Source organism: Phyllostomus discolor, chromosome 6, assembly GCF_004126475.2.
Source record: "Phyllostomus discolor isolate MPI-MPIP mPhyDis1 chromosome 6, mPhyDis1.pri.v3, whole genome shotgun sequence".
NCBI lineage: Eukaryota > Metazoa > Chordata > Mammalia > Chiroptera > Phyllostomidae > Phyllostomus > Phyllostomus discolor.
In genome coordinates this window covers 122865632-122891196 of record NC_040908.2, presented here as the reverse complement: position 1 = coordinate 122891196, position 25565 = coordinate 122865632, and the positions used below count along the sequence as shown (strand labels likewise).

Below are 25565 nucleotides of genomic sequence, written 5' to 3'. Positions count from 1 at the left end.
ATCTGTTCAACCCTATAATAGGCACACTATAGTCAGACCAAAGACCTGGCTGACACTAAGATAGTGTCAATAAAAGGGACTTACAAGTGAATCACACTCTGCTAGATAGTGCTTTGCTCTTCAGATAAGTATCTCCTATAATAATTCCTCACAGCAGCCTTCCACTAATGAATGTTGACTTCTTGGTAGGTAGCTTTCAAAAGCTCATGAGCACCTCCATTGATGAAGAACATTCTCCTTCTCTTGTTCCAGGTACCTGACTTTCTATTCTTATATACAAAGGTATGCAAAAGTAAGTTTACTGTTGTAAATACACAAAACACAGAGTTTATTCTTGTATTATTATATATTTATTATTATATTATTGTTATTATTAACCTAATTTTTCCCACCCCTATATTTTATTTTTTGAAAGATTTTATTTATTTATTTTTAGAGAATGGAGAAGGGAGGGAGGGAGAAAGGGAGAGAAACACCAATGTGTGGTTGCCTCTAGCGCACTCCCTACTGGGGACTCAGCCTGCAACCCAGGCATGTGCCCTGACTGGGAATCAAACCAGGACCCTTTGGTTCACAGGCCCGTGCTCAATCCACTGAGCTACACCAGCCAGGGTCCACCCCTATATTTTAAGTAAAGCCTTTCTTATACCAAATGTTTATGTAATTCAGAACAAAGGGAAGTGTGGAGCATAAAACTAGTTATTCTGGGTGAGTCATCTGAAAGAGGCTGGTCATCTGAAAGAGGCTGGAAGTTTCTCTTTGCCTGAAATCCAGAGGGAGATGAATCAGAAGAAAATAACAGTAGGGTATAGCAGAAGAGGGTTCACCAACAAGAAGAAGAAAGCTGTAAGAGTCCCTAGCCATTCACCTTTACCGTGGAGAGGGTTCTGCAGCCATGCCACTTACTTCCCAGCCCACAGCCCAGAGATCATTGAATCAAACAGAAGTGGCAAAAGCTCCTTTGAACACTGGTGATGATAACCCACCTCCTGTTTTGCATCATTTCCCAGTGCCCTATGATCTTCTAGTCCTGAGCATTTCTCATGAGCTCTAAATCAAATATTAGTGAGAGAGCCAGGAAGTGAGAACCCCAAGGCCTTCACATTGACCTTGATCTCTTTACTGGAATATAGGCATTTTATGCTCAACATATGCTTTTCCAACTTCATTTTCCCAACCTGTGCAAACGGGACTGAAACACAATGAGCTTTGAGATCATTGTGCTGTGTAGCTACAGAGATTGAGTAAAAGTTGTTTGAGTGGTTGCTCAGGAACTGATGAAACTTAACTCAATTATTAAAAGGCTGAGTGGAAGATGAAAAGGGAGAGAAGTAAGGAAGGCTGCCTCATTTATGGCTGGGTAATTCAGTTCTCCATTTTCTCTGCACCAAAGAAAGAGCACTGAAACATAGACACTCCCAAAACAATTTCTTACCTAACCATACCTGTCTTCTGGGTGTAGCCTTATTCATACATTTTGCACAGCAACATATATAGACAATCGCATGCTCAGCCAAATACACAGCATGCTCATTCATACAATGGACAAGTTTTACATGTACTATTTGGTAAAGTCTTCCCCACCACCAACTCAGATTTTTCTGTTCTTGACCCTTCAGCCACCATCTAAACTGAAATCCCTCAGACTATGCTCAGACCAAGGCTGAATGATAGAAACTGAGGGAGGGAGATAGCACAGAAGAGAAAATAGAAACACGTGGAAGAGGGGATAATGAGTCAAAGAGAGACAAGACAATTTGTTCAATATCACAGTAACAGCTACAGTTGGTGCTGAGATGGGAAAATAAGCATCCTGGTCCAGGGTTCCTTCCCTTCTTCCTGCCTCGCTCTCTGGGTATGGATAGCTGATGCAAAGGATTTCAAGGATATTGCAGCTTAAGGTAAAGGACACAAATGGGCTATCTCCAGAGGGTCCAGTTCATTAACTATGTCTGTCCCAACTAGCAATCAGAACACCATCACATTCCATTATATTAGAAACCAGTGTGAAAAAGGAACCTACCTCCCTCTCTCTCTCTCTCTCTCTCTCTCTCTCTCTCTCCTCTTTTCTACTCTCTCTTATGTCAATTTCTTATACTTTCTTACCTTTTCATCCTCATCTCCCCTCCCTCTAATGTTCCCTTCTTAAGTCTTCTATTAATCTTCCCTCTTTTTCAAATTCTCAATCACTGGCTGTCTAGTGGATTCAAGAAAAAATGAGAAGGCACATGTAGGTGAGGGAAGATGAGGGGATATAGAGAGTATGGGACAAAGAGATGGGGTGGATATGTGTGGAAGCTCAGTACTGTCATTTGACCAGTTAGTCTCTATATTTGCTTACAGTGAATAATTTTGTTCCCAATGATTAAAATTCACTTTTTACCCCCTCTTTCTTTCATGTACTTTGATTTCTATAAGAAAATACACTTTATATGCAATCATCTCTCAATAGCCTTATCACATTACATATTATGGCCAAATCAACCTAACACCTACCACTGAGCAATTCTGCATGACCTCACCTGTTTCTACCAGCATCGATACCAGACACCTAAGGCAAGTAAGGCATCTAGTACTGACATGAGAAACAAACAAACAAAAAAACAAACATGAGCCTAGTGATGTTATGGCTATAGCAAGCTACATGAGATTCAGCCCCTCACTATGTGTTTTGCTGTTCCTGGTTAAAACCCAGGTTCTGAGCCTCATCTATGAGTAACCATAGGCTCAATGACTTGAAAAACCCATCCAAAATCTCCCTATTTTCCCTTATCTTCCCCTCAGTTCTGATTTTCCATCTTGAAATGTAACCACATTTGAGTATTCCATCCAATATGCCTGAACTTTATTATTACATTACCCTTATTCTGTCATACAGGCAAATGATTCAGAGGAGAATAACAAAGTATAGGCAGAAGATGGTTCACAGGCAAAAAGAAGAAAGCTTTAAATGTCTCTAGCCTCTCACCTTCACCATGGAGAGGATTCTATAACCATGACATCATTGAATTAGACACAAATGCTAAGGACTCCCTTGAACCCTCAAAGTGAAAACTTCACCTCCTGCCTTGAATCATTTCCTAGTGCTCTATAATCTTCTCATTGTGGATGTTTTTTCATGAAGCCTAATTCTAATATTTCCTGCTACCATTTCAATTTCAGCCACAGGATGAGAATAAATCCCAATGGCTTAATCTTTCAGGGTTTTCCATATCTAAGAGCAAGGCAGTGAGGTCTTCTATACCCACCCAAACTTGACCTGGCTATGGAATTCACAAACCACAGCCATCAGAACCCAAACTCTTTCCTGCTGATGGGAATTCCTGGCCTGGAGAAATCCCACTTTTGGATTGCATTTCCCTTCTGTTCCATGTATACCCTGGCAGTGCTCGGCAACATGGTGGTGCTACTGGTGGTGCATTCAGAGCCTGTGCTGCACCAGCCCATGTATCTGTTCCTATGCATGCTATCCATCATTGACCTGGTGCTCTGTACTTCTACGGTGCCCAAGCTCCTCGCACTCTTTTGGGCAAATGCTGCTGAGATCGCCTTTGAAGCCTGTGCTGCTCAGATGTTTTTTATCCATGGTTTCTCAGCTGTAGAATCTGGTATACTGCTAGCAATGGCCTTTGACCGCTACTTGGCCATCTGCTGGCCACTGCGTTATGGGTCATTGCTGCCTCTAGAAGCTGTGGGCAAGCTGGGGGCTGCTGCTGTGTTTCGTGGCTTGGGGCTCATGACCCCACTCACCTGCTTACTGGCAAGGTTGAGCTACTGTAGTCGAATGGTTGCCCACTCCTACTGTGAGCACATGGCTGTGGTGAAGCTGGCTTGTGGGGGCACACAGCCAAACAACATCTATGGCATCACTGCCGCCACACTGGTGGTGGGCACTGACTCCATCTGCATTGCTATCTCCTATGCACTCATCTTCCGGGCTGTATTAAGTCTCTCCTCTAAGGAAGCAAGGGCTAAGACCTTTGGTACCTGTGGCTCCCACCTGGGTGTCATCCTTCTCTTCTATACACCGGGACTCTTCTCATTCTACACACAGCGCTTTGGCCAGAATGTGCCCCGGCACATCCACATCCTCCTGGCTGATCTCTACCTTGTTGTACCACCCATGCTCAACCCCATCATCTATGGCATGAAGACCAAGCAGATCCGGGACGGGGCTTTCCGACTACTGAAGAGGGGCCCTTCTCAGTCATAAACTCTTCAACCCCAGCCCAGAAATATATCCTCTTCCCTTAGCCTTTGGGGAAGATATATAAGATATCAGTGGCTACCAGCATGGTGGAAAGAAAGAAACTCCCATTCAGTGATATTCTTATTTGATAAGGAGGTTTAACACAAATCTGAGGGGGTAAGAGCCACCAGATGTTTCCCACGTGTGATATAGATATTGTTACAAAGCTCTGGGAGTCCCTTTCTAATGGGAAACGTGGTTACCAAGCTCATGCTGGCCTCCCAGGGAACTCTGCTGTGCTGTTCTGACCTGGTTCCTACCTTCCAGAAGACCTTGATAAAATGAGAAATATATGACTACTGGTCTGACAAGGAAAAATAACTATCACCCACAGTCAGGTGTTTTTACCCTGATAGGGATACATGGATACCTTCCTCAGTAAGCTTTAAGCCTGACAGGAGAAATGAGAGAGAGAAAGAGACAGAGACAGAGACAGACAGAGACAGAGACAGAGACAGAGGAGAGAAAGAGAGAGAAAACTTGAGAAGCAAGGAGATTGTTGGGGGAGATGAACAAGAGGATGTGACTGCTAGTTGACTGTTGAGCTGGACCCAGGCAATCTAAGGCTCCACACCTCTTCCCCTATCCATGGAATGTACACTCTGCCTACTGTCCCCACAGTGGAAGCTGTTCCAGGAACATGGTCTTGAGAAAATAAGGCATTATTGAGGCTGTGCAGACTGAATATATGACTGAACCCAGTTAAGGTCTCTATATGAGATTCTGTTGGATGAGTGCAGAGAACTATTCATCTTGCAATTGCCCAAGACAAGCACTGTATGTAAGTTCCCTTGCCTATTAAACTGCTACCTACCCAACTGGAGTGGTCTGCCTCTTTCTTTGGTCTCTCCCTGCCCTCTGTGTACAGGGGCCACTTTGTAAACTAACAGTGACAGAGTCAGAGCACTTAGCAACGGGCTATGGGGACAAATAAATAAACAAAGAATCATGGGCAAGCTGTATCTATTGTATAGAGGAATAAGCAAATATATTACTAAAATCTAGGGATATGGCCCTGATTAGGTCACACGTCCCTCTCTTAACATGACTGCTCATTATCAATCAAAGTTTATTTACATGTAAGGAGAAAGCAGCCAACCCAAATTAACCAATATGATTAGGGTAAGCACAGGAACCATGGGTGCTGAGAAAGAGTACCTCCTGTCTGGAGATGCCCACCCTCTGAGGAAAAAAACATTTTTTAATGAGGTATAACTTACCTTAAATAAAATGCATATATTAAGTACATAGTTTTATGATCTCTAAAGATATATACATTATTATAACCACCATCTTAATTAAGATACAGATTATTTTCATAATCCCAGAAAGTTTCCGTGTGTTCCTTCCAAGTAATACCCTTGCACTCCCCATTTTCTTCTTTATTTATCCAAATTTTCATGCAGTATTTCTTTTTAGCATTCTTGCAGTGCGTGTTTGTTAATAAGAAATTCTCTCAGCTTTTTTATGAAATGTCCTTATTTACTTTTTATAAATTTTTTTGCCAAGTATAGAATTCTAGATTGACAGGTTTATTCTTCCTTCTGGTACTTTAAATATTTTGTTCCTTTGTTTTTTATCTCATTTTTTATCATGAAAGTCAGTCATCATTTTTATCCTTGCTCCCATATGTGTAATTTTTGAACTGGCTTCTGTTACATTTTTTCTCTTTATATTTGATTTTCATCAGTTTGATGTTTCAGTGTAATTTTCTTTGTATTCCTTTTGTTTGGGACTCACTGAATTTCCTGGGTCAGTGGGTTAATTTTATAATTTTGCAACTAAATTTAGAAAATGTTTTCCATTAGTTCACCAATTTTTGTGTTGAATTCCTTTTCCTCTCCTTCTGGGACTTTAAATACATATATGTCGGACTCCTTAGACACACAATAAATGTTACTCAGTTCATATATTTTAACTCTTCTCTCTGTTTGATTAACTTGGTCTTCAAGTTCACTGATCTTTTATTTTGCATTGTCCAATCTGATGTTATTTCCAACTATGATTTTTTTTTACTTCATGTATATTTACAGGCCTAGAATTTTTATTTGATTTTTTAAATATATTTCTAACTTTCTCCTTAAATCCCCAAATAATCTACCCATTTATCCTTTTCTGGTAGATTATTCAAACTATTTTTATAAATAACATGTTTGTCAACTATTTCTAAAATGTGGGTTATCAGAAGTCTTTCTTTGTCATTTTTCTCTGATTATGCTTTTGTAGTATATATAGTAATTTTTCAATATATACTAGACATTCTAAATGATGCTTTGAAAAATATGATGATTCTCTTACCTTTTATGAAGACTTTTTCATTTTTATCTAGCGTTCATAGTTAACATTGATGGGTCTGTGAAATCTTGATCCTATGAGGTTTAACTTCAGGCTCTATTAAGACTTTATTATTTCATTTTACTCTTATTCTGAAATCATAGCCCTTAGTACTCAGAAGTACTATTAAGGCACAGCCTTTCTGAAGTTTTAATCAAAAACTGAGATGTTACCAATTCCTCCCAATTTAGTGAAACTTAAATGTCAAACTCTGTCTTCCTAACACCAGGAAATTGCTGATATCAGAGATGCTACTCTAAATAAGGTTACTGTTCAGTGACTTTCTCAGATGCAGTCTCTGATCTTTTGATTCAGGACAAGTTGCACCTTGTGGCCAGGATCACTGCACTCTCTCCTCCTTTCATTCTGGTTCAGCTGATCCATTATAACATGTTCTGTTCTGTTGTCTTGTCTTCTCCTCAGGCCCACCTGTTCTCCTCACCTGAGAGTCAGTTTTAGGACCCCTTGGGGTTTTTTGGTCCTTTTTGACATCCGCTCTTTAAGCATTCTCACAGCAGGATTAGGGGCCTAAGCCCTTCTCAGGGTACCACTTTTCTCTGTTTTGTCACTCCAATAGACCTGAGACCGACATTATTTCCTATTGAAAAGAGTGATTAGGTGGGTTTAAACAAGTTATTGCTATTAATCAATTCTTTGAAGTAATGGGTAGCAATGAGTAAAATGGCTGCCTGAGCCATCTGAAAAATCAGAAAATAGATACTGGATATCTTGGTGGCTGGAATCAGAAGAATGTCCTTGTGAAGTAGATTAAGACAACCTTCAGTTTTGCCAAGAGATGGAGACAGTTTCCAAAGTCATAAGAGTAATATACAGAGCCTGACCCACCCCAGAATACAAGGTCAGAAGAGGAAAAGACAGCAAAAAGGGAATGAATTGATGAAGTAAAAAATTTGTGTAGGAATTTTATTAAATTTTATTATGTTGATACAATGTTTGTCAGCTGTAGTTCAAAGATCTCTGTATTTCTCTGTGGGTGAAATATAAGAAATATACCATATTTATATATTCTATAATTTTCTTTGCATGTAAGTTATTCTCTCTAGAGCCAGATACTGTATTTCTCCACTAACACAGTTCTAAGATATAATCTGGTTTGGAAGCAATGGAGAGCGATGAGTGGATCTTGAAGGAAACATGAAAGTACTTGCAAAGCACCTGCTTGGGGTCAGGCAAAGAGAAACTATTCTCTTCTGGCAAGGTAAGGAAGGTGCTTCGGCCAGCCTGAAAAATTCAGAAGATATTGAAGGTCCAGTAGTTCAGGCACATTCACCAAAATGCTTCATTTCTTTCTCTTAAGGCCCCACACTTTTTCTATTAGGGAATTTCCTTTGACGTAGATGACCTATTGATCCTGAATTGATTCAGTGTTCTTTATATTTCTGCCACTCTGGACTTGATTTTCAGCAGTCTGTCCTCTGGCTACAGGAATTTAGTGTCTCCTTTAAAGCTACCATAGAAGACCCCTGTCTTTTGCATCATGTTTTAAGTTAGTGAAGTTAGTTGGATGGCACAGACCTATCATTTTATTTTTGCAAGCTCCCAGTGCCATCAAAAATCAATCAACCCACACCACAATCCTTAAAATTACCATGTCCTCATGCCAATCAAGCACTCCAGCCTCTCTCTATCCAAGCATTTCCTTTCGTCTTTACTTCATTCCAACTAATAATGCAAAATTTTTAGTAAATGTACCTCACTGTAAGACATGTGTTATTAACACCTTATTAACCATCAACAATGTGATCCCTGATATTTTCAGACTCGTATACAATCAACTGACATAATACTACCCTGAGAATTTACTTTTAAGGGTCATTCCTTTTATCAACTGTCTTAGGTTGAGTTTTCTTTAAAAATGAGGGTAAAACTACGCATGCACACACTATATTGGAGAGTGTACTATCTTGTCAGGAATGAAGGGTGGAAAAGGAGTGAGGCAAGAAAGGAATGCATCACTCAGCTGCCACCAACCTTGCCATGAACTGATTGCTCAGTATCCTGGGAGATACTGGGAGACTCAGCCCTGGGATGTCTTCCAAAGGGCTCTATTGAATGGTTCATTTCCACACAGACCGTAATGGGAGGGGTGGGGAGAAAGATAATTTATCTGATTATTCCTTACCTTCCATTGGTTAAAGTTGTACTATAGGAGTTAATTCCCTTGTACTTCCAGGTTGCAAATGTGTAAATGCCTAAGCAGGTTCCATGACATTTCAATCTTCAGAAGCAACAGGGAAGCCTCAGCCAGACCCAAAAGGCATGCAATAATTCCAGCAAAAACATGAGGTGCTGTGACGTCAGGATGTGTTAGGAACATGAGAGACTGGGAGCAGCAGGCCCTGCAGCTTGGGACAAATGGGAACAGCAGCGACAGGAGCAACTTGGCTCTGCAACCTCAAAAACAGCACAAGCAACTCCCAGGACCCTCTGGCTGCCTGCCCATATAACCATCAGGGCAAGTGCACAGATCCAGGCTGAACAAACTGAATTTGGTACAGTGAGGGAACAGTTAAGGAGTCTGAGAATGAAAGACCCAGAGAGATATTGGGGAAAAGCAAGAGAGTGTATCTTGGAGGAAAAGTGACAAAGTATTACAAGGTGAAGAGAGTGACCAATTGCTTCAAAGGCTGCCAATAGACCAATGGATAGAATATCAACAAGTGGAGTTGGCAATGGAGAGTTAGTGCATTGGAACTCTGACAAAAGCCATTTCAGCAGAGTGATAAAGGACAAAAACTTGATTGGTATGAACACAAGAGAAATCAAGGGAACAACAAGTGGACATGAGTTTTGTGGTAGGTGAGCAGAAACATGGGATAGCAGGAGGAGGATCAGGGCTGAAAGGTCAGTTGGAAGCTCTGCCTCTGACTGGCTGTGTGCACCACACCTTCTCCTTTATGGACTGGAGATGAAGCTGGTGCTAATTACAGAGTATGATCCTGCCTGATGGCAAGGGGACAGACTAGATGTTGTCATTCATTTCTGATTATATTTGAGGTTTTGTATGTTAGTATATTCACTCTTACAGTACTGGTTGGATTATATATTAGGAATCTGCTATTTCCTAATTCTAGCCACAATAAATCAAGCCTTTTGGAGGTATAACTGTGTGTGTTACACTAAGGAGGGGCAAAGATGACCAAAGCAGTGCCCTCTAGACACAAAAGCTCAAGTATGCATTGCTGCAAATCTACTTTCACTGAAATGTACTTTCAGAAGAGGGTTCACCTTTTCTGAAAAAATGTCAAGTAGACAATACCAACAAAAAAGGGACCTGTAAAACTATAGTCACCACCTACAAAAGTTTCCTCCTACCTTTTTAGTATTAGTGTGTGTGTGTGTGTGTGTGTGTGTGTGTGTAAGAGAGAGAGAGAGAGAGAGAAGGACACAGTGTTAGGTCTGCATCTTAGCAAAATTTTTATTATAAAATACAATATTTTTTACTACAGGCACTATGTGATAGAGTAGCTCTTATCTCCAAAGTCATCAAGTTTTATACATTAAGTATGTACAGCTTTTTGTGTGTCAATCATACCTCATGATTTTTTTAAAATAAGGGATCAATTTTAAAAACTATCCTGAGAAAGAAAGAAAAATAATAAATACCTGAAAGGTGAGAGCTATTAATGCTGCAGGAATTCCTTTCATTATCTTATGCATGGGAATGGCTCACTCATCAAGTGCTAAGTATTGTATGACATCAGAATAAATGTATGAATATTAATATTTACATCTTTACAGGTCCTGCCTGACAGAGTTGTCAGTTTTAGAAACACAGAAACCTAGTCTACCCTTGGTGAGATGTTTTCTTAAAAGACAAAGTCAAGAAATCTGCCACTAAATGTGGGCTTTTGCCTCATATAGACTCGAGCAACCTCAGAATGTAGATCTAGCCATACTACAAATACTTGATCACAAGAAAATATGAACTCTCAGTGCTCTAGTCATAATAGAAACATTGTTTATTTATTCATTCACTCAAGAGCCTTTTAAGTCTTTATACATCAAGGTTTGAGGAGTACTTGGAATCAGACTGGAATTTGAAAACTACACTACATTTCTGATGTTTGAAAATTGCTGCTTTTTCTTGGCACAGTTCTAAAAACAGAACAAAACAACAGAAACTAGCAGCATTTCTTAATACAAGGATAAAAGCAAGACAACTCCCCAGCAAGGCCCACTACATGATAGTGAGGTCCAGGAAGGTAGTCAATGCTCTTCCTTTCGAGTCCTCTCTCCCCTTCACGCTCTTTCCTCCTTCAGATATGCCATTGACCTCCATTTCTCTCCTATCTCCCTCAAATTATCCTCTTACACTGCCCATGGGAGGAGATGGAAAGAATTCAGGAGGATATCTCTTAAATGGCCATTTTCCTTATGTTGCTCTAATCTACAAAAATTTACAACATGGATAATTTTGCATTAATCATAATTTTACATTACTCTGAGTAAATTCATAGCAATTTTACATTAAGTCAATCTCTGTAGACTTCCTTCTCCCCTCTATAAAAGGCAAAAATAGCTCTTTACAGTAGGAAATTATTTGCCCATGGCCAGCCCAAGCACAATGTACATTAATCTGCTTGGGAAGACTTGGCTTTGAAGAATTTGAGACATACATTCTGGTTTCTATAAGCCTTTTCTCCATCCTCCATCTCCTCCTCCTCCTCTTATCTAAAACCATCCCCTACCAATTTTTTGAAAGCTAGCAGTCAGGACTAGCATAAGAATCTGCACAAACTTTTTACTTGACATAAAACTGTATGAGATTAGTCAACCACTCATTGTCCAGTCACTAAGGACCCCATCCAGCTCTAGGGTATCACAGATTTAGAGCATGTGCTCCAGTTAACAGAGGACTATACTCGTACATCTTTTATATCAGATTTAGACCACCCCTTTAGAACCTAGAGACCTATAGAGGTTAATTATGAATTAATAAGCCCAGGGGTTATTGAGCAGTGTGATCTTGCACAAATATTCTCCATTTGCAGCAAACCAACCAGCATTTGCCATTTCCCTCCAAAAATCAGAGCTACCTGATATTAATACCTAATACAAAGCTACCTAATACATAATAATAATAATAATAATAATAATAATAATAAATGCTCTCATCTGTTGAGCTCAATAAAAATTATACAATTAATTGCAGTTACCATTTGCCAGGAGTTTAGTCTTTTCTTTATTCATTCATTTACTTTTATATATAAAGGCCATGTGCAAAGTGCTAAGGTTAAACGGGTCAGCAAAAGCAGTGCCTACATGGTGTCTGCGGTGAATAAGGAAGACGGGATTCATGTAATAACCACCCAAACACACCTGAAACTTGTTCTCTGCTGCTGGATTCAGTGCTCTATGTTCATTATGTAGCTGAATCTTTACAACATCTCTGCGAGGTAGGTAATTATTCCCACTTTATAAAGTTGAGGAAATGGAGGTTCAGAAAAGATGAAATAACTAATTTAAGGTCATGCAGCTGGTATGGGCCAGAGGTCAGATTTTGCTTAACTCAGCTTTTCTACATGCGTCAGTGACAATCTGATTAACCTAAAGATTAAGAGAAGGAGCTTTAGATTCATGTCCATGACTTTTTAAAAATCTAAAAGTCACTGGATATCATATCCTGATCATCTTTTAACTGGCTGAACTGGTAGCAAAGCTTTTTGGAGACCATCTCAGGACTCTCCCTTGAGTTAGGCTTAGGTACTAGTTATTGGGTCTATGGAGCAGAGAAAGGCATTATGGGAAGTGCTGAGGTGCCTGCACCCTGAAGGTAAAGTTGTAGAAACACAGACCCTGGATCCTTTCCCCTTGACTTCTTGCCATCAGTATAGCTATGGAACTACTAACAATAAGGTGGTGGGGGTTATGGGTGGGAGAAGGCTCCAAGTTCAGAGCTGCTCTTGAGAAAAGAGAAAAACAACAAAGCCAAAGGACCCCCACAAGCATGTACTGGGTGTCTAATATCCAAGCTTAATTCTGCTAACCCTCTAAAGAAGAATTGCCTGCCTCAGGACTTATATGCAGTTTGTTTGTTTGTTTGTTTGTTTTTAGCTGCCCAAGGCTACTTGTGGTCCTGAATATCAACATGTCCCTCAGCGAGATGTACATGCTGGCTCCCTGATCAGAATGTTTTTATTACTGGGATGATGCATGAAGTGGATGGAGGGACCTGGATAAGACAGTCATTGTTTCAGTCCAAGCTTTATGGCCCTGAGGCGGAAACGTCAAATAGTGCATGCTGTCTCTTCTAATATCCTCCTCTTCAAAGTGGCTGGTCAAATCAGATTTACTGAAACTTTCGTTTGGCTACTATTAGACCTAATATTCTAAAATAGTAACTCTGAACTCATCATCTGTTGACCTTGTTTCCTGGGCTCCATGGACAGGATCTGTGAGCTTCAGGCCCACAGAGTTGGCAATGGCCTCTTTCTAGTTACTAAGACATGGGGTTCTGCATTATTGGAATCCATGCTACAGTGGATAATGTAAATAAATCTAACAGGGAAAACAACCTATTAGGGATATTACCAGGAATATCCCTATTCCAATTCTTCAAGAAATGTTATGGTTTTTTAGGACCGAGCAGGCCAAGGGCAATGCTAGTGATGAAGTGAGACACCCTTCAGTTTCTGGGTAAAATTTCCCCTAGAAATTTGGAAGTAGCTTTGGAAAACAATTGACAAAAAAAACTTAGTTCCTCTCTGAGCTGAACCTTTAGAAATAGACTTCTTGACCATATAAATCACACCTTGTCGCCAAAATCTCTGATCCAACCACACCTCATTCCACTGAAGTTTACCAACTGCCCACTATCCCCACAGACCTCAAACACTCAGATCTCCCAGGCCTCTCCCTCCCTGGGCATCAGCTGTCAAGAATTTTTTCCCCCTTCATCTTCTCTACTCATTTATTTAAAAATATATGTTGCGCACCTAGTTTATGGTAGGTGTCATTCTTAGAGCTGGGGATATAGCAGTGAACAAAATAGTTCCTGAATCCTGGTCCTCATGGAGCTTACAACCTAGCAGGTAACCTGTGTTGGAAGTGAATGGCTCTTCCACCCTTACCACTGATGCTTGAGAAACCAGCTTTGTCCAGGAGTTACACTGAACAGTTTTCCTAGGCTTGGCAGTATCAAACTTTCTCTCTAGCTCAAAATAGAGACACAGGGAAGCAGGTTGGGGGACCAGGTGAAAAAAGTGAAGGGGTTAAGAAGTAGATTAGCAGTTACAAAGTAGCAAAGGATATAAAGTACAGCACAAGGAATATAGTCAGTAATATTATAATAACTATGTATGATGCCAGGTGGGTGCTGGAACTATCAGGGGGAACACTTTGTAAAGTGTATGATTGTCTAACCACCATGCTGTACACCTGAAACTAATACAAAAATACTATTGAATATAAACTGTAACTGAAAGAAAGAAAAAAGAACAAATAAAGGCACACATGAAGAGAACCAGGAGAAAACTACCACTCCCTGAACTTCAAATAAATGCTAGATAAATTCTGCACATACTGTGTGACTCTGAGTTTCCAACCACCCACTCCCCTCTTCTGCTTCTTGGTATGTGAGCTGGTTTATATTAAATTTGGAAAAATACAGCCAATGTTAAGGTGAATATAGCCTATTTACACATAATATTCTTACTTATATATAATACAAATATAGTTCTTCTTAGGCTTAGAAATGAAATGGGGGGGGAGAAATTCAGGGGTGGGGGGCAGAGAGAGGTACCTTCACAAAAAGATATGTACACACATCCTACCAGTTAGTGTGATTAAGTCCCCTTGGCAAGGAGAAATTAAAATATATATGAGTCTGAAATAGTTCAACTCTAATCAGATAGAGTGATAAGAAGCTTATCAAAGTGATACTTTGATATACTTTCCAGTGGTCTCAGTCCCCAAAAACATAATTATAGGATCTGATAGTGCCACCCACACAAAGGGCACAACAGAGCTGGATTATTTAAAAACATTAATCATTTTTAAAAAAATCATTTAAACTCCCCAAAATTAACTGCTCATAATTAATTCTCCCTCACCCCAAGACCTGGGTTGACCCACAGGGTCATGTGTCTCTAGGCTCTTCCGCTGTTCTAGGGAACATCAACCCTTTTCTCCTGGAAACGCTTCAGGAGGCCCTGACGGATCTGTTTAGACTTGACGCAATAAACGATGGGGTTCATGAAGGGTGGGACCAAAAAGTGCAGGTTGGCCATGAGCACTGCCAGAGCAGGGTAGCTGTGCTTCTCTACTCGATGCAACACAGATAGCCCCAGTTTGGGCATATAAAAGATGAGAACAATGCACAGGTGTGAAACACACGTGTTGAGGGCCTTGAGCCGCTCCCCAGCTGATGCGATGCCCAGCACTGTCCTCAGGATCAGAGCGTAGGAGAGCACAATGAGGGAGGAGTCAAGGCCCAATGAGAGGAGGATGGAGACCAGGCCAAACAAGCTATTAATCTTTGTGTCTGAGCAGGCAAGTCCCACAAGATCGCAGTGCAGGCAGTAGCAGTGAGAAAGTACACTGATCTGGGGAAAGAGCAGACGCCGCAGAAGGATGGGTCCTGGGAGGTTGAGCAGGACAGCCCTCACCAAGATGGCAGCTCCCACTTTGGCCATGGCCGAGTGGGTAAGAATTGTGCCATAGTGCAGAGGGTCCCGGATGGCAACAAAGCGATCAAAGGCCATGGCCAGCAGCACACCAGACTCCACATAGGTAAAGGCATGGATGAAGAACATCTGTGCTGCACAGAGATCAAAGGGCAGCTCACGAGCACCCAGCCAGAAGAGTCGCACCATAGTTGGGAAGGTGCAGGCACAGAGGCCCAGGTCAGAGGCTGCCAGCATGGATAGGAAGATGTACATGGGTTCGTGTAAGGCTGGGTCTGTACGTATCAGGAAAAGGATGATACTGTTACCCACGATGGAAAACACACAGATGAGGTTGATAGGGATGGAAACCCAATGATGAGAAGCTTCCAGGCCTGGAAAGCCAGTGAGAAGGAAGGTAGAATGACCCAAAGTGCTGGTGTTGCAAGAGAACATAGTGATTCCAGGAAGGTGTTGTCCACCCTACAAGTAAGAGGCATTCATTCATTTGATCATCACTGGTAAAGTCCCTAGTGTGGGCTGCAAAGGAAGAGCTTCCCCATAACTCTTTCTTAGGCCATGACGGAAACCTCGTTTCCTTTAGGAGTTTCATTCCCCTCCATTTCCTGACTAATTTAATGTTCTCTTTGATTAAGTGACATTGAAACAATTTAATGACTTGATCTCTGCTTATTGCATCAGCTTCTCAGTACCTGTCTTCTTATTGTCCTAAACAACCCTTTTTTTTTTCATTTAAGCAATACCCAAAAACTTATCTTCAAAGTGTCTTCTCAGATGAAATAATGAAAAAAAGGAGGATAATTTTCTGTTAAAATTTAGCATGCTATTAGGAGCAAGCAGTATAGATTCCATTTCTATTTATTCTTAGAGGCAGATTTCCCACAGTCTGACTTACATGTTAACAAATACACCCGAAAGGCACACTCGAACAAGTGATGCATTTTCAAACTATCCTCTGTGGAGGCTGGTTGGCTTTCACTCTGGTGTTGTTATGCAACTAATGTTTTCTTTATTTATTTTCTGAACATTTTGGGGCCCAAAACAAGCTCTTTGAATGTGTTCAATGGTGAAAGTTTGTCTCCTTTGAGGATGTGTTGGCTTAGAAAAAGTATTCAAGAGTTCTTCAAAGCTAAGTCTGATAAACCCAGATGCACTGATTTTTTCCCCACCTCCCTCCCATTTCCACCGCCCCCTAGTTTTTGTCTATGTGTCCTTTATATTTGCTCCTGTAAACCCTTCCCATTCTCCCTTGCACTGATTTTTATTAAACTCTTCCCCAACCCCACCTCAATCTTACTGGCTGCTTAAAGCTTTCACATTTTCCTCTGATTCTGCCTTTGAGACAGTCCTGTGGGCATAGACTCAGTTTGGAAGCACTTTTGTCTTAAATATCTCCTTTTCATCCCTCTTACCATAAAAGATGTTGTGATAGCCCCAAGTATTTTGAAGTTCTCCTCAGTTATGGGCAGAAGGGTGAGGTTAACACATCTGGAGGAAACCACCTGAAGAGTCAGGCAAAGAAGCATGAGCTCCAAAAGCCCAGGGTTAATAATGTTAAGCAATGAGCCCAGATGTAGTGTGTAAGCTCATCTCCCTCCATAACTTCACATGGCAGAGTTAGGCTGCACAGTCTCCCCAAGTTCACTCTTCAGCAACAGGACTGCATCTCCATTTGTCTACTAAGGATCTGCATTGCAAACTGAATGGCCTGTAGGACCACAAACTGTAATTCTCCTATTTTCTCCCCAAAGTTCACCTTCCAATACCTGTCAGGTTTTTCACCTTTTCTTGTTATCCATGAAATCTCCAGAAAAAAAGGCACAAAAACCTAGTGTCTTTTTTCACTCTGTAACATATTCCCCAATGTAACTGTATTTGAAATATCCCCTCCTCTCAGATTCCAGTGAAGCTAACCCAGCCAAAATCATCATTATTTCCCTAGATATTGTTCACAGCCACCTAACTGCCCTACTTTAGTCATTTTGTCCCTCTTTATGTATACTAGTCCATTACCAAATTTTCATTAGAATCATGATCAGAATATGTAAGAAAAGACAAGGGTGGACACTTAAATGAACACATGCATAGGGAGAAAATGCAGTGATCAGATTTGTTTCAGGAAGCTGTCTCCTACCACAGCTTGGTTTAATGGCTCTCACCAGTCCCTGATGCCACAGGATCAGGTCTAAGTGAGATCATTATACCAAATCCATAAGGGGAAGGACCTTGCCCATCCTACATTTCTAACCTACTCAGTTACCTCTCTCCTAAGCAGTATAAGCACTATTCATAATAAGACATTTTTCTACTCACCAAATTTACCACATTTGGTAATTCTTAAAACATCTTTTTTGTTTAAATATAAAATATACATAGAAAAGCCTACATATTGTAAGTGTAAAGCTTGATGAATTTCTTCAAGCAAACACACCCATGATCAAGAAACAAAATATTTTCAGCCCCCAGGATCTTCCAGTGACTCCTTCCCATTACCCCATCTTCTCAGTGATAACCACCATCCTCACTTCTAATACCACAGGTTAATTTTGCCTGTTAGAATCATGTAGGATATACTCCTACCTATCTGCCTTCCTTCATTCAACTTTATGTCTGTTCAAGAAATAAACATATGATTTGATTGTTTTGCAAGCACTACCTAACTAAACTTTCTGTTATGTGTCAAGCACTGTGCTAGAAAATGACATATAGCAAAGAAAACTTACATAAACCAGGAATACTCTAAAGGAATGTGCTTGTTTGTTCTAATACGCATGTGTACAATTCTACCACTCAGGGTCCAATGATGATCACTGATTATAAGAATAGCTTCCATCACTTAATGACCATGTGCCAGATTCTGAGTAGGAATGATCACTTACCTACACTCTTCACAATAAGGAGCTGAGTCTCAGGTTAAATAACGTGCTACAAGCCAAGTATCTGGTAAGTGAATGATCCTGATCTCAGCTCAGCACTGATTCTCAAGACCATGTGCTAGCAGACAGCTTATGAAACTTTTCCCAAACCGTCAGTCAAGACATGGACTATTGGATAGGCCAGAGCTCAAATAGAAAGGCTTTTTCTCTGGGCACAACTTAGTCCACACACAAATAACAGCTTGGGGCCCACCCAGGAGCACTGACTGTCGTTCCACATAGCATATAGCATTTTGTACAAAGCTTCTGAAATGACAAATACATGCCACAATCCCACCTGAATAAATACCTTCTCCGGCAGCTGGCCACTTGACATTCTCTATCTCCACGGTTGTTAGAGATTCCTACGTCACCATGCTGGAGTTAAGTCCACTTTCTGTACCTTTTTTTAAACTCTTTTAAATGTCCTTTGCTTTCTGACACTTCTTCCAGGTCCTAAGTTTATTTTCTCACAAAATAATAGTAAGAAGCAGAAATTAACATTTGTCTTTTATAAATGCTGTCTGAATATATTGCTTACTCAATACACTAACCTTGTGAAATGTCTCCATTTTATGATAAGAAAATTAGGGTTCATGGAGTCCAAGTAACTTTCCCAAGGTCTGGAAGCTAAGTGGCAGATCTGGGATTTAAATACAAGCTGGCCTAAAGACAAGGGCTATTTGCTTAATTGCTTCATTTAAGAAACAGTGATTCTGGCCCTTCGTGGCTCTTAGATCCTTTGCTATCATGATTATTTGAAGGCCAGTTTTTCTCTCCCCTTTCTCTAACCTTGTGTGCCTATAAAGCAGATGCAGAGGTTTGAGACCAGAGTGAGGTCACCAGTTGAAAGGAGTAGTCCTCAGATCAATCCAGCAAGGCCTCCACCTTCATCACTCTCAGTTTTTCTAATCTTTCCACATAGGTTGTAACTCACCCTCCAGATACAATGGCCCAGTTACCTTCCATAGCTCACTTGCACCCAAGACCCAGGAATGCTGCAGTGTCTGATGCAAGAGAGACTGCATCCACCCCCTGCTATTCTATTGCTGCAGGGATGACAAGGAGTTCACCAAAACCTTGTGTTTTTGTAATGTGAAAAAAGGGGTTGCAATAATACTGACCTCACAGAATAGTATGAACATGGGAAAGACTATAAACTATTTAGCACATAGTAGGCATTTATGAAAATGTAATAATAAGCAGAGACACCTAGGATTTTATATCCATCATCTCCTGAAGTCTCCTTCCTTCCCAAGCTTGTGAGTGGCATCAAAGCCTTTCTATAGATGAAGAAATAGAGTCTGAGAGGTGTGAAAACCTGTCAATGGCCACATTAAAAGTAAACATAAGAGACCAGCTTCACCTGGCAGGATAGCTCAGTTGGTTGGAGCATAGTCCCAATATGCCAAGGTTGCAGGTTCAATCCCCAGTCAGGGCACATACAGGAATCAACAAAAGAATACATAAATAAGTGGGACAACAAATTGATGTTTCTCTTTTCTTTCTCCCTTCCTCTCTCTCTCTAAAACAAACACACACACACAAAACAAAAACAAAAAAGACCAGCTCCAAGTACAGTCCATTTCACTTCAAAGCTCATGTGTATGTTCATTCCTCAGCAATCTCATCTCTAAAATCTTTAGTGATAATACATGTCATTTGATATCAGTATAAACATTAAAGGAGAATGCATGCAAAGCACTTAGGACAGTGTCTGGCATATAATAAGCACTTGATAAATATTAGCTATTATTATTTTTTGCGTATTTACTACTTTATGAGGTGGGTACAATTATCATTTCCATTTTGCATATGGAAAAACAAAGGTACCAAGCAGTTGGACAACTTGCTTAAGATCATGAAATAAGAAAATAAAGGAGTCAGAGTTCAAATCGAAGCAGTCTGACTCCAGAGCCCACATTCTTCAGCACTGTGTTATGTTGCTAGTTTCTGCTAGCTATGATGATTATTAATATTGTTAATGCTGCAAATTTTCATCCCCAAAGAAGATGAAATACAATTACAGATTTATGTAATCTCATCTACCACCTCTACCTCCTCCCTGACCTCTTATACATATCAATCCTTGAACTACCCCATAGAAAATTTCTAAGATTTTAAGAGGTCCATGTGCTTATTGACCAACCCTCTGCTGCATAGTACTTGGATTTAATTGTAGACTCATGACTTAAGAAAAACTTTCTCCTACCCTAGCTGGTATGGCTCAGTTGGTTGGAGCATTAGCCTGTAGACCAACAGTTTGTGGGTTCAATTCCCAGTCAATGCATATGCCCAGGTTGCTGTTCAGTCCCCAGTAGGGGGAAAGAGGCAAGCAACCAATCAATGTTTCTCTCTCACATCGATGTTTCTCTCTCCCTCCCTTCCCCACTCCCTAAAATCAATAAGTGTGTCCTTGGGTAAGGATAAAAAATAAGAAAAAGAACTTTCTTAAAAGAAATAATTTCCTGAGAGAGAAATGGGAAAGAGGGAGAGAGAGAGAGAGAGAGAGAGAGAGAGAGAGAGAGAGAGAGAGGGAGAGGGAGAGAGAGGGAGAGAAACAGAGACAATCAGTGCAGAACAAACTCTTCTAAGGGTGTGGGAAAAATTAAACTACACTCTTTGCTCCTCTACCACTTTATTCATCCAGGTTCCAAAGACCGTGAATATAGTGCAAAACCTGTGTGTTTCTATAATTAGGGAAGTCTGTCCCCAAATGGTTCAAGGACAAACTATGAGCCATGAACCAGCTGAGAGAAGGTTAGAGACCCTTCTCCCACAAGAAGATTTCCATGGCAACCAAACAACAGTCTCCAGCACTCAAGAGGATGTTAGGCTATAAGCCTCTGGTTTTGCCAGCTGAGTCCTGGGACTGAAGAAGCCCCAGGCCTGGAGCCAAGAGAGAAATTACAGAGAAATAGGCCCTGGCACAGCAGTCTTAGCTTAGCAAAGACTATCAAGAGCTAGGGACCCAAGTTTTCCCCAAACCTATCACGTTGTTATACATCAGCCAACATTAGCTCTAGTACTGCTCTGCTCAGAAATAAGCTTGGCATAAATCTGCCTGGGCCAGACCCCTGTAACTTGGCAGTCACAATCTGTAGGGTCTCCTGCTCCCCAGAACAGCCCTGACCCTTTTTACCTCCAGCTGTTTTCTAGGTGTTTCAAGCTTTTATTATGTTCTAGGGATGAATGAGGGATGTGTGGAGAGGTGTTTGGTGCTACCCAGAGGTAGAAACACCGGTGTAGGCTACTGGTGCACGGCTTCAGTGTTCAGTCTCCAGATGGCAGGCCTGGCCTTGACCCTCTAGTTCCAGCACTCACCATAGTTCCAGAGCTTGTGTCTCCTCACATCTAGTCCTCTCTTTGTGAAAAGCATCTCTTGCTGTGTCAATAAAAACCAGAACTTTATAATCCTCCTGGTTGAGGTAGAAAACTAAAAGGTCTGCTGGGATCTGGGTGCAAATCCAAGAGATTTTCAGAATTGAACTTGCTGAATCCCCTGAGAGCTGAGCCAAGCAGATCTGGGACTTGGAAGGAAGCTTCAGGCAATAAGTACATCTTAATAACTTTTCAAATAATTATCAGAAGAATACTAAAGTGCCCTGTTCTGAGCACCTGCTCTTCCCAAAGAGTCAGCCCCATGAATTGCCTAGTGACAGATGGAGGCAGGTGGGGACCAAGAAGATAGTTAGTGACTAGGACACACTCTGTCCTTCTGAAGCAACAGAGGCAGTGAGGCATTTTCATCAAAAGAATGAGTCAAAGCTCTTTCCAAATTCTGTCAAAAAGAAATCAAGCAGGATTGAGCATGGGCTGCGAACCTAAGCATCGCAGGTTCGATTCCCAGCCAGGGCACATGCCTGGGTTGCAGGCCATGGCCCCCTGCAACCACACATTGATGTTTCTCTCTCTCTCTCTTTCTCCCTCCCTTCCCTCTCTAAAAATAAATAAATAAAATCTTAAAAAAAAAAAAAAAAAAAGAAATCAAGCAAAGTAGCCAAAGAGCTGCACATGAATGCTTTAAAGATGGGAAGCATGTCAGAGAGAAGTTCTCTAACTTCATACCTATACTTAGGTGATGAAGGTGGTTGAAAATAAACCTATAATGATTAAGTAATATTTCTGTTTCTCCTGGATGTTGGAGGTCACCCATCAGCATGATGTAGTAGGAAAGCTGAGATCCATTTCTAGATCTGTCACTTATCAACTGTGATAATAAGCAAATTATTTGAACTCCTTGAGCCTTTATGCTTCATTTGTAAACTGAGAATAATGGTTATTTCATGAGATCATTTTTAGAATTATATTAGAATATAAAAGCACTCAGAAAAGAATTTGAAACACCGTAGAATTCGCATACAGACTCCCTTTCTACTCCAATAGGAGACTGAGAACAGGCTTCAGTCATCTGTCTGGACTCCTCCAGATTGCCCATCCACAGGCCATGCTTCCCCACCACTCACAGTCAGAGTTTGGGGTTTGTTGAATAAACTTTTTAGTTGGGGATAAATTTAGATTTACAGAACAATTACAAAGATACTATAAAAAGTTTCTGTATATCCTTCAGCCAGTTTCTTTAATGTTAACATAAACATGGTACATTTGTCAAAACTAAGGAATTACTAATGGTACATTATTACAATCCAGATTTTATTTGTATTTCACCAGTTTTTCTACTAGTGTCTATTTTCCAATCCAGGATCCAGTGCAGGGTACCTCACAATGTCTGTTTACTCTCTTCTGGTTTGTGGCAGTTTCTCAGTCTTTCCTTGGTTTTTACAACCTCATGAGTCTTGAAGAATGTTAGTCAGTTGTTGTTTTTTTTTAGACAATCAGAGCTTTTAATTCACTAACTTCAGCCATCCCCTCTTCCTTTTTTCTCCAACATAGAGAGAAGGACAATACAGAGGCAATAGGCTACACTGTGGTATGTCCTGAGTCTTTATTCTGCTCCAAGTCCTACTGTGTCCTGCAGAACAGACATAGGACATCTGACAGTTCTGGCTGCTTGACCCCATTAGGAGCAGTTCCTGAGGTTTTCCAGGTAGCTCTTCCAACCAGGAGACCAGTCATTGTCTTCCATAGACTGCACCCCAATATAAGCCTTCTCAGACTTATCACACAACACTTTTTTTCATTCATTAAAATTTTAGAAATTTTGCGGGTTCTTATCACATTCCAAACTTTAAAGGTAAAGATAATTTTAATTATGTGTTTTGTTGAAATACAAGCATTTCTTTGATGAAATCTTTTCCTTGGCCTTTCTAGTGCCTCATTCTGGATGCTTTCTTTGCCTTGAAACTAACAAATACAGCTGGCTCATGACAGGTTGTCTCTCAAGTATGGGATGGGAGAAAAAAATGATCAATGGAAGTATAAGAATGAAACCAAAGACCAGTTCTATTTGTTCATGAGAGGGCTCCTAATTCAATTCATTCAAAAATCTACATTATCCACTAGTCTTCATTTTTTAAAGGTTTTATTTATTTATTTATTTATTTATTTATTTATAGACAGGGGAAGGAAGAGAAACATCAATGTGTGGTTGCCTCTTGTGCATCCCCTACTGGGGACCTGGCCTGCAACCCAGGCATGTGCTCTGACTGGGAATTGAACCCACAACCTTTTGGTTCACAGGCCGGCACTCAATCTGCTGAGCCAGGCCAGCCAGAGCCAATAGTCTTTAAAATGCCTTTAAAAACTGGGATTCTTTTATTTACTGTGCTTTATCTAAAGATTAAATCAGACACCAATCTTATCCTCTAGTAGCTTATGTCTTTTAGAGAAAAGACAGTGTCCTTCCCATCCCCCAACATAGGACTCAGCCCGGTTTGGAGGACCTAGTGAAGAAGGGAGAAGCCTTTTCACCAAAGAAAGTGAACTTGGTTCTAATCAATTGGAATTTGCATCTATCCCCTGGCTCTTCCAGGCTCCTTAAACTACTGAAGAAATAAACAAAGGATGTGGTTTCTATACTGGCTGGAATGACTTTTCCCTATTACCAAGGAGAACATGGGTTGCTGGCACAGCATAGGGGCAAGGAGACTATGCCTAAAACCCAAAATATACACTACAGCAGGGGTGTCCAACCTTTTGGCACCTTTTGGTCCACACTGGAAAAAGCAGAGTTGTCTTGGGCCACACACTAAATACACAAACACTAATAAAAACTGATGAGTAAAACAAAGGTCCATGCATAATTTTCATGATATCCACCACCACATATAAACAAAAAAGTCCTCATATAATAACCCTAATGATGCAGCAGGCCCTTCAATAGTCTTTTAAAATTATAGAGCAGGTCCTAAGTTTGTGATCACTAATATAGAAAATGTACATACCTAAGTAATAAAACATCATTGATTTTTTAAAATATTTTTATCATAAAAGTAAAAGAAAAGAGGGCAACATAAAACTAGTTAGATGTTTGACATTGTATCTGAGAAAGTAGTGCATCAATATCTGGTTTGATAGAAGTAGCTGCAGTTCTCAGTGAGTTCTCAAGGTGCTCATCAGATATTTTGGTTCTAATTTTACTCTTAATGTGTTTCATTCTTGAAAAAGTTGCTCACAAATGTAGGTGCTGCCAAATAGCAATGACATGAATAAGGCATGAAGCAAGGGACATTTGTCTCTGGGAAGATAGAGCCTATCAAAGTCCAGTAAAGAGACATGATCAAATTTTTCTTTAAGCTGAATGTCAGATTGTCATTCTATGCATTCCATTTGAAAATTGGCAGGTAACATATTTATGTCAACTGAAAATGGAGTCGCAAATAAAACAAAATATTGATTATTTTCCCAGAAATCTTGAAATTTGTTTTCAGATTTGTTCATCAAATCAAAAAGTAAGGCTGCATATTTTTGCTGTTCACAGGACTGTGTTCAGCTAAGGTGTCGAAATGCATAAAATTGTTTGCCTTAATTTGAGCTTACCATAATCTCAGTTTCATTTGGAATGGTGTTATGGCTTGAAACATGGTGTTGATAAGTTGGTTTTCACCTTGAAGATGCATGTTTAAATGAGTGGTTAAATCCACTAAAAAGACTAAATCTGTAAGCCAGTTCTCATCATCAAGTTCCAGCACAAATTTGTTTTTGGATACCATAAACGACTTGAAAACATGTCGCAAATCATAAAACCTTTTCAACATTTGGCCTGGACTTAGCCATCTTACTTCCAAAAAGTAAATTATGTCACCACAGTTAGCATCAATGCTTTTAAGGAATTCCTGGAACTGGCAATGATTCAATCCTTTGGTGCTTATGAAATTCACAGTCTTGATGATGATTTGCCCAATGTTATCCATTTTTTAAAGTTTTTGTGGATAAATTTTCTTGATGTACTGTGCAATGATATTTTATCAAATGTGAGTTTTGTGTGGCAATTGCATCATCATCTATTAATTTTACAAG

At 40.3% G+C, this 25565-nt stretch overlaps 2 protein-coding genes across 2 annotated transcripts; one reads left to right on the top strand and one right to left on the bottom strand.

Annotated features, from left to right (window-relative positions):
* The first annotated feature begins 1745 nt into the window (after positions 1 to 1745).
* Positions 1746 to 6062, top strand: LOC114498415 (putative olfactory receptor 52P1). The gene has a single exon (XM_036028914.1). It carries the CDS (start codon positions 3266 to 3268, stop codon positions 4211 to 4213), a length of 948 nt encoding a protein of 315 aa, XP_035884807.1. The 5' UTR covers positions 1746 to 3265; the 3' UTR covers positions 4214 to 6062.
* Positions 6063 to 13505: 7443 nt separating this feature from the next.
* LOC114498873 (olfactory receptor 51G2-like) lies at positions 13506 to 21929 on the bottom strand. The gene is made up of 2 exons (XM_036028913.1): positions 21471 to 21929; positions 13506 to 15693 (listed from the first exon to the last, which is right to left on the bottom strand). The coding sequence occupies exons 1-2, from the start codon at positions 21471 to 21473 to the stop codon at positions 14713 to 14715; spliced, it is 984 nt and encodes a 327-aa protein (XP_035884806.1). The 5' UTR covers positions 21474 to 21929; the 3' UTR covers positions 13506 to 14712.
* Between the last annotated feature and the right edge of the window lie 3636 nt (positions 21930 to 25565).

What these genes read in the sequence shown, in the direction of transcription:
- LOC114498415 (XM_036028914.1), top strand. Translation starts at nt 3,266, where the DNA reads ATGGAATTCACAAACCACAGCCATCAGAACCCAAACTCTTTCCTGCTG.